This window comes from Notolepis coatsorum (assembly GCF_963971535.1).
Source record: "Notolepis coatsorum genome assembly, chromosome: 18".
Classification (NCBI taxonomy): domain Eukaryota; kingdom Metazoa; phylum Chordata; class Actinopteri; order Aulopiformes; family Paralepididae; genus Notolepis; species Notolepis coatsorum.
This window is the reverse complement of record NC_140182.1, coordinates 832,213-842,223: the sequence shown is the minus strand read 5'-3', so window position 1 is coordinate 842,223 and position 10,011 is coordinate 832,213. Positions and strand designations below refer to the sequence as shown.

General features: G+C 45.0%; 1 protein-coding gene across 1 annotated transcript; it reads left to right on the top strand.

Annotated features, from left to right (window-relative positions):
- Nucleotides 1-804: 804 nt before the first annotated feature.
- Nucleotides 805-3,003, top strand: LOC311244779 (hyaluronidase PH-20-like; the record flags this gene model as incomplete). The annotated part of the gene is made up of 3 exons (XM_084334466.1): nt 805-1,750; nt 2,143-2,232; nt 2,590-3,003. The coding sequence occupies exons 1-3, from the start codon at nt 809-811 to the stop codon at nt 3,001-3,003; spliced, it is 1,446 nt and encodes a 481-aa protein (XP_084190592.1). The 5' UTR covers nt 805-808.
- Between the last annotated feature and the right edge of the window lie 7,008 nt (nt 3,004-10,011).

Here is a 10,011-nt window from a genome sequence, read left to right as displayed (position 1 = left end):
CAATGAACAAGTCCAAGTCCTCGTCTGCACCTTCCGAGTCCGAATGCAGTCAATGCTCGAGTCCAAGTCATCAGTGCTCAAGTTCAAATCGAGTCACAAGTCCTTAAAATCAGACCACAAACGTCTATAGGCCACCATGCGCGTGTCACGATGTCATATGACATAATATGCAACATATTTAAATTTGTCTAAATGATATCAAGTAACAACAAACTCACTTCATAACCAAGGTAGATTTCACCTGCTAAATCCTTTTTATGAATGCAAATGTCATGGGCATTCCTTCAAATGTCAAATTTTGAAGGGCGGCCGGGTAGCGCAGCGGACTAAGCGTCTGTCTACCACCACAGAGACAGTGGGATCGAATCCAGCTGTGGTGCGACCGTCCATACTAACACAATTGGCAGTGTTAGCGGGTGGGAAACCCGGCGAGGGTGGGTCCTGGTCGTTTGAAACAGCGACTCCTACAGTTCGGTCGGGGCGCCTGCACAGCGAGGGAAGGATCTGAGAGAGGTAGTGTGACTTTCCACACGTTACACTGAGAGTCCGCGCTGCCAGGTGAAAAGAAGCGGTGGGCTTCTACACATGTGTCGGAGGAAGCATGTGATAGTCTCCGCCCTCCCGGACCGACGGTAGGGGGTAGAGTGCGCAATGACCAGGAAGGGGATTGGGAATTGGCATAACGACTAACATTGGGATGGGAGAAAAACGGAAAAAGAAAGGGGAAAAGATCATTAAAAAACAAGTCTAATTTTGTTCCTTTATTATTCTGTATGTTCTCTTTCCAGGACCAAGGAACCTTTTGAAAATGCACCCAGAACGGCTGATAGACGGTAAACTGCATTTCATCCACCTCTTCATCGCTGTATCTCTGCTGGACTCCACCCGGGCTCTGCCCAGAACTGACCCGGCTGTGAACCCTGACCACCCCTTCCTCTTCATGTGGAATGCTCCAACAGAGCTGTGTGACAGCAGATTCGGCATCCCTCTCGACCTCTCCTACTTCCACTTCGTCAGCAGCACTCTGGAGACGCCGACAAAGCAGAGAATCTCCATCTTCTACTCCTATCGCTTTGGCGTCTTCCCCTACGTGGACGAAGATACCGGGGAGACGTATGATGATGGCCTGCCACAGCTGATCGACTTCGAAGAACACCATGAAGAGGCTGAGGCCGACATTCTGTACTACATCCCTGTGGACAGACCTGGACTCGCCATCCTTGACTTCGAGGAGTGGAGGCCACAGTGGAACCGCAATTGGGGCAGCAAAGACATCTATCGGCAGTTCTCGATCGAAACGGTCAAGATGAAGAACCGGACATTATCCGACGATGAGGCGGAAGACAGGGCGAAGATAGTGTTTGAACGAGCTGCAAAGAAATACTTCATTCGATCTCTTCGTATCGGGAAGAGACTGAGGCCTAAGAGACTTTGGGGGTATTATCTGTACCCAGAATGTTACAACTACGACTACAACCGAGACATGACCGCCTACGATGGAGCTTGTCCTGAGCTCGAGAAAGAGAGGAATGATAAGTTGCGGTGGCTTTGGAATGAGTCAACCGCGTTATTCCCATCGATCTATCTGGAGGTCATGCTCCGGGATTCCTACCAAGCTCGTTTATATGTCCGCCATCGCATACAGGAAGCCATGAGAGTGTCCATGCTGCCCAACAGTAGCTACGCTATCCCCGTCTACGCCTACATCCGCCCTGTCTATAAAGACAGTGTTGATGACTACATGTCAGAGGTCAGTGAAAACTACTTGTGTACCCTATACTGTATGGCTCCACAGTGTCTCATTTGTAATAAGTCATTAATGTAAACAGTGAAGAGGACAGGACCTAGAATTGAACCCTGTGGCACACCTTTAGATATTGATAAAATAACACTGACATCTCCCTGACAGATAATCTTGGAATCTTTCTATCCAAACCAATAGTAGCTCATCTGTTTAAGAGTAAATGGTGATCGACTGTATCAAAAGCTTTTGACAGATCAATAAAGAGGGCAGCGCAGTGTTTCTTCTTGTCTAAAGCTGATATTATGTCATTAGTAACTAAAGCGATGGCTGATAATGTGCTATGATTGGTTGTGATTCTCTTTCTTCTCTTCTGAGTCGTTCTGATTGGCTGTTTCCAGAGGGATCTGGTGAGCACCATTGGAGAAGCAGCTGCCCTCGGTGCCGCTGGAGTCGTCTCCTGGGGAGACATGAACGTCACGGACTCAGAGGTTCAAACATACATGTTACCACACACAGAGACACACACACACACACACAGAGAGACACACACACAGGCATGCACTTGAATAGAAAGACACACAGCCACACACACACACCAATCTACTCAAGTTCACACAGACGGATAGACTGACACATACTCTTGCATGCGTGCATCATGACAGTGATACAAACTCACTGTGTGTCTTGCTCTCTCTCTCTCTCTCTCTCTCTCTCTCTCTCTCTCTCTCTCTCTCTCTCTCTGTCTCTCACTCTCTCACAGACACACACACACACACACACACACACACACACAAAACTAACGTCTCTTCCACCTACTAAACAACCACCCCCCTGGTCCCCTGCAGGACTCCTGCATAGATGCCAAACTGCACTTGGAGAGGGTCATGAACCCGTACATCCTGAACGTCACCAAGGCCACGCGACTGTGCAGCGAGGCGCTGTGTCGGGCGAAGGGCCGCTGTGTGAGGAAGCACTGGGACAGGGACGACTACCTCCACCTGGACCCCCGGCGCTACCGGATCCAGAGGTCCAGGAGCGGCGCTGGGCTGGCGGTGAGCGGTGGACTGTCTCAGGACGACGTGGACTGGTTCCAGCAGAGGTTCCACTGTATGTGCTACACAGAGGAGCCCTGCCAGTCGCCCCTGACTCTGAACACCATCTCTCCACTGGACCACAGTGACGGGAATCACTCTGCAGGTCTTCAGTCTTCAGTCGTTAGTGTTCTGCTTCTGCTATTAGCTGCCGTTTTTCTGATGTAAATACATTTGTGTGCATTTGGGCACGTCGTTTGAAATCTCCAGGTCCTGTGTAGTTTGCATGGACTAGAATGCAGACTGCTGTCTAGTGCCCTTTTGGCCGGTGTAGTGCTTAGTATAACTTAGTCCTCTTCTTATTCTTATCTAACCCTAACCCTAACCTTCCCTGCCAACAACACTTTAATACGTGTTTGTCCGCCAATCGTTGAACGCCAACCATGTATATATACGTTATTTGATCGTTGTTTCTTTTATTCGCTATTTCCATTCGTTATCCATCCAGGGAGCCTGTGTAACCATATGGAATGAGTCTGAGATCGCAAAAGTCCAATACCGCTGCCTGGTGGTATGGGGCCGATGTTGCACTCCCTTTGAGACTCAGTGTATCTATCTGTGTGTCGATGAAATTCCTCGGGGCGGACTTTTCTAGTAACCTGGATTAAGGTCTTCACCCGATCGTATTGAATAGGTTTCGGGACCCCCGATTCATTATGCTGTGGGGGGTTATGTCGTGGCCCAAATGGACATACGATCTAGCAGATGGCAATCAAATAATTGGAATATTCTTTTTGGAATCCCACCGGCCACAGGTAAGAGCAGCGTATGCTGTTGTACTAACGAATGCCGTTATTGACAATCAATTCATCAGAAAGGACCCGCCCCCCCTTTCATGCATTCATGATGGAACATAATATACCGATCATATGCATTTTAATTTTTAATTGTAGCGTGTCTACGGACGAAATGCCAATGGATTAAGTATAATACACGTCACAGGCTATTACTAGCCTCCCAGGAATTACCCTAAACCGCTCTAAAACCATACGTATATTCACCACGGTATAAAACGGGAATGTATGGATGGAAAAATTATTTCTTTTTCACATCTTGAACGATAGATACTTGATGCCAAATGGGCCATAGTATTGCATTCATAGCTATAATATATATATAGTTATAGCCCTGCCTGCAAACAAGGTGAGCGACTCCATAGACGCATAGCGTGGCAGCACATAGTCATATCCTGTTGTGGCGATCAATGAGTTAAACATCTACACAACAGCCTTAAACATGTACACAACAGCACATGTACACAACATCCTTAAACATGTACACAACAGCACATGTACACAACAGCATGAAACATGTACACAACAGCACATGTAGACAACAGCATGAAACATGTACACAACAGCACATGTACACAACAGCATGAAACATGTACACAACAGCACATGTACACAACAGCATGAAACATGTACACAACAGCACATGTACACAACAGCATGAAACATGTACACAACAGCATTAAACATGTACACAACAGCATGAAACATGTACACAACAGCACATGTACACAACAGCCTTAAACATGTACACAACAGCCTTAAACATGTACACAACAGCATGAAACATGTACACAACAGCATGAAACATGTACACAACAGCATGAAACATGTACACAACAGCATGAAACATGTACACAACAGCATGAACCACGCAGGTATTTTCCTGGATCATTATTAACCCTTTCACTGCCACACGACAGCCGGTTAACCCTTTCACTGTGACAATACAGAAGGTTAGCCCTTTACTATCACACAACCGACGGCATTTGCGGAGCTAATGATGCTAATGATGGAGCATCGCCGTCGGTTGTGTGATAGTAAAGGGCTAACCTTCTGTCGTGTGGCAGTGAAAGGGTTAATGAGCAATGTGTGCAAAGCAAGATGATGACTCCCATTCAAATGGCACCAATACATTTACAGTAATCCAAGTAGAATCCACAGTATTATAATACTAATACTAATAATATTATATATATATCTCATATTTTACCTTTACAGCTACTGTAATTGTTGTAAAACATAATATAAAGCAAGCATCAAAAGCAACTATAATACCACATTTTCATGTTTTTGTATGAGCTGCATAAATATAAACCAAGATACTGAACAAACTTAAATGACATATTCCCTTTACACATAATAACCCTTTGTAGATACTGCAACGATTTGACATGGTGCTTAAAAAGTGGCTGGTAATCTTTAAATAAATAAAGATTTATTTATGTGTATGTAATTTCCATTGTATGGTGTGTTTTAATGTGTTGGTAATGTAAGTCGACATTAAGTGGTATTAAATACTTGCTAGTAGTGTAATTGATGCCATTAGCTCACTCACCGAGTTGCGTGGTCGGAGTTCTGGCCGGTTCTGAGTGAAGCGAGACGCCTCAGACTCAGGGAGCAAACAGGGTCACGTGGCAAAGACAAGCGGTAATCCACACCATGCCACGCAGACGAAGTTACAGAGGCACAAGGATAAGCAAGTATTTGGGGGGGAATTCATTTCCAGCATCCTCCATTGACTTTTCATGTTCAGTTCAGTTCAGTTCAGAGGTTTTATTTGCCACATGGAGTTTCTTCATTACACAATCATAAATATCATTCCATGGACAAAAGGAGCAGGAAGAAGAATAAACCGTATAGTTACCTGCCCCTTATTCCTAAACTAAACAAGTATTTACTTAATGGTCTGCGTACAACCTAATTTACACAAATAATAATATAAAACCTTATACAAGAAACACACAATCCACAGTTAAACAAGAAAAAATGTAATAATAATAATAAAGAATAAGAATAAAAGAAAGAGAAACAAAAGAAAATATCTCACTATTCAGATCACATTTGATTTTCATACTATTTTTTTATAATCTTTTTTGAATGTAGTCCTCTGTGTGTAGTTGTGCTACACCTTTTTACAACGGCTTCAAATGCTGCTGCCGAGACGACTGCAGGCAGGGTGCTGTAGATCAGTATGAGATAGAGAGACGACTGCAGGGTGCTGTAGATCAGTATGAGATAGAGAGACGACTGCAGGCAGGGTGCTGTAGATCAGTATGAGATAGAGAGACGACTGCAGGCAGGGTGCTGTAGATCAGTATGAGATAGAGAGACGACTGCAGGGTGCTGTAGATCAGTATGAGATAGAGAGACGACTGCAGGCAGGGTGCTGTAGATCAGTATGAGATAGAGAGACGACTGCAGGCAGGGTGCTGTAGATCAGTATGAGATAGAGAGACGACTGCAGGCAGGGTGCTGTAGATCAGTATGAGATAGAGAGACGACTGCAGGGTGCTGTAGATCAGTATGAGATAGAGACGACTGCAGGCAGGGTGCTGTAGATCAGTATGAGATAGAGAGACGACTGCAGGCAGGGTGCTGTAGATCAGTATGAGATAGAGACGACTGCAGGCAGGGTGCTGTAGATCAGTATGAGATAGAGAGACGACTGCAGGCAGGGTGCTGTAGATCAGTATGAGATAGAGAGACGACTGCAGGCAGGGTGCTGTAGATCAGTATGAGATAGAGAGACGACTGCAGGCAGGGTGCTGTAGATCAGTATGAGATAGAGAGACGACTGCAGGCAGGGTGCTGTAGATCAGTATGAGATAGAGAGACGACTGCAGGCAGGGTGCTGTAGATCAGTATGAGATAGAGAGACGACTGCAGGGTGCTGTAGATCAGTATGAGATAGAGAGACGACTGCAGGCAGGGTGCTGTAGATCAGTATGAGATAGAGAGACGACTGCAGGCAGGGTGCTGTAGATCAGTATGAGATAGAGAGACGACTGCAGGCAGGGTGCTGTAGATCAGTATGAGATAGAGAGACGACTGCAGGCAGGGTGCTGTAGATCAGTATGAGATAGAGAGACGACTGCAGGCAGGGTGCTGTAGATCAGTATGAGATAGAGAGACGACTGCAGGCAGGGTGCTGTAGATCAGTATGAGATAGAGAGACGACTGCAGGCAGGGTGCTGTAGATCAGTATGAGATAGAGAGACGACTGCAGGCAGGGTGCTGTAGATCAGTATGAGATAGAGAGACGACTGCAGGCAGGGTGCTGTAGATCAGTATGAGATAGAGAGACGACTGCAGGCAGGGTGCTGTAGATCAGTATGAGATAGAGAGACGACTGCAGGCAGGGTGCTGTAGATCAGTATGAGATAGAGAGACGACTGCAGGCAGGGTGCTGTAGATCAGTATGAGATAGAGAGACGACTGCAGGCAGGGTGCTGTAGATCAGTATGAGATAGAGAGACGACTGCAGGCAGGGTGCTGTAGATCAGTATGAGATAGAGAGACGACTGCAGGCAGGGTGCTGTAGATCAGTATGAGATAGAGAGACGACTGCAGGCAGGGTGCTGTAGATCAGTATGAGATAGAGAGACGACTGCAGGGTGCTGTAGATCAGTATGAGATAGAGAGACGACTGCAGGGTGCTGTAGATCAGTATGAGATAGATAATTTTTTAATGGCCGTCGTCACCTCTATGACTTACTTCACCTTTGGAATCTGTGCTAATTGTAGGTCATAGCCAGTGTTTCAGTCCCTCAGTTACGTTTTGAGAAGTCATAACACGATTTGCAGACGTTTATTTTTCAAGAAGGCCAGATTAATGTTCACCTAGAATAATAATTAAGACAAACCCAAATAAAAACAAGATGTTAAGACCACACAAATAAATAAATAAAAAAAATCAATCAATCAATCAATCAATCAATCAATCAATCAATCAAAAACATGAGCACATGGCAAGAAGGCGTCCAATTTTTATTTTAAAATGATCAATTCCAGTGCTGCGCTCTAGCTTCAGATCCTTCTGTAACCGGTTCCAGGAGAACGGAGCAGCGTAGCTCAACGCATGCTTCCAAAATTCAATTCTGACAGTGGGAACGTGATATGAGATATATTTTGGGATCTCATATTGATCTTATCTCTTTGCTTGAATGAGTAAAGTGCTTATGTAAGTTTGTTCTCATGGCCAGGGATGACTGACCTGACAATTCATACAATACACAGTGATGTGTGAGGGATGAGCCAGTTATTACTAATTGTAAAAGCAGCATGATATATTGTGTCTAAAGGATTTCACCATTGAAATCAGCGTTAATTGTCTGCCATAACCAGCTAGTGTTATTCAGTTGCATTTTGAGGAATCATAACATAATTTGCAGACTTCTGGTTCGGCAGTCCCTAGTTTTGGTTTAAAATTGTAGACTACCTAACTTAACACTAGCGTTTTCAAATCAAATCAAAATCAAAATCAAATAAAAATAAAATGTATTTGGGCGGCTGAGTGGCAGAGTGGGAAAGGTGCTCGCCACTAACGCAGGAGATGCTGGTATCGAGCCCAGCTCTCGGCGTTGCTACCGGCTTGGCCGGCCGTCATACTAACACAATTGGCAGAGTCAGCAGGGTGGAAGTCGATGGGTGGGGATTGGACGTTGTGGACAGCGACTCCTACAGGTCGGTTGGGTGACGCCTGCACAGGAGAGACAGGAAGTAACGGGGGCAGCGTGAGCCTCCCACACGTTACTCCTCGCCACTGAGAGTCCGCGCTGTCTGGTGAAAAGATGCGACAGGCTGCCTCCTCGTGTACCGGAGGGGACACGTGATGCAAGGCTTCTATCCTCACTACAGCCGACCAGTGGGGGGCATAGTCTAGCAACGTTCAAGACAGGGGAGGGAAGAATTGGAAACACGAAATTGGGATGGGAGAAACATTTTAAATTAGGAGAAAAAGTGGATACAAAAATGTTAATGTATTTGTAAAGCCCGAAATCACAAGGTAATGTCCCCATGGGCCGGACAAGTCTTCTTTAAACAAGTCAAGATGAAACATCACAATAAATCAAGAACAAAAACCCACCATGAAATCCAAAATAAATGTAAAATAAATAAATGCAACACTCCCAGACATACCCCAGCGAAGGTAAGGAAAAACGTACTAAAAACATAGCAATAGGAGATAAAAAAAAAAAGCACCACAGGCGACGACTTTCTATTGGAAACAACTTGTGTTTGATAAAGGCACATCAATCTCAATGAAAACCACAAACGGCATGAGAGCACTGAGCCACACACATCCTGAAAAGGCCACAAGAGACGACATACGTGTGTGTGTGTGTACATGCCATACGTTCTTCATTCAGTGGGGGGAATATATTACCAACTATACAGTAGCATGCCGTGGATATAAATTATGTGCTCCAATGAACACACATTATACTTTAGGCTATTTTTGTTTTGTAACGTTGTCCTCTCAGTCACACACATCCTGACAACAAGGCCACAAGAGACGACATGAAACACATGCCGTACATGCCGTACGTACGTCCTACATTTATTGGGGGGGAACATATTACCATGCCGTGGATATAATGTGATCCATTTCTCCTTTAGGCTATTTTGATTATACTTTAGGCTATTTTGATTATACTTTAGGCTATTTTGGTTTTGCAATGCTGTCCTATCAGCTATGCAGCTTGAGACTGTGCTTGTAGGCCTATAGTGTGCAATGCAGGTAGCGTCGAGAGATCACACAGTCTTGTTGTGGCTTTTTTCTCTCATTTCTAAACGCAAATTTCATTTAATTAAGTTAGGTCTGATCCCGGGTCGAATTTCAGTCAATATAAGTGGAACAAGCTACCGTGAGATACTGTTGTAGTTTGTTTATACTTCAGAAGTATGATATTTAGACTAGGTCCACACAATGAAGTGAATGAGGAGCCTGACACCAGGGAGGACTTACAGTACATAGAGGTAAGAGCCTGACACCAGGGAGGACTTACAGTACATAGAGGTAAGACTGTTGAAACTTGACCACTTCAACTAAAGTGAAATATCCCTTTAGAAACAGACTCTGGAAAGAGTCACAGTGGCTCAGTGGTCAGTACCGCTGCCTCGCAGCAAGAAGGTCCTGGGTTCAAACCCCAGCAGGGGGCCGTTCTGTGTGCAGTTTGCATGTTCTCCCCGTGTCCGCCTGGGTTTCCTCCAACACATTAAAGACTTGCATGCAGGACTACAGATGGAAACCAGCTCATTAGCTAAAGCCTTGCACTTGTATTCTGGGTACAAAATAAATAAACAAACAAGGAGAATGGTAGTGACTTTGTCTGCCAAAGATGACAAATTAATTGAATGCTGCATGAGAGAGAAGATGTTT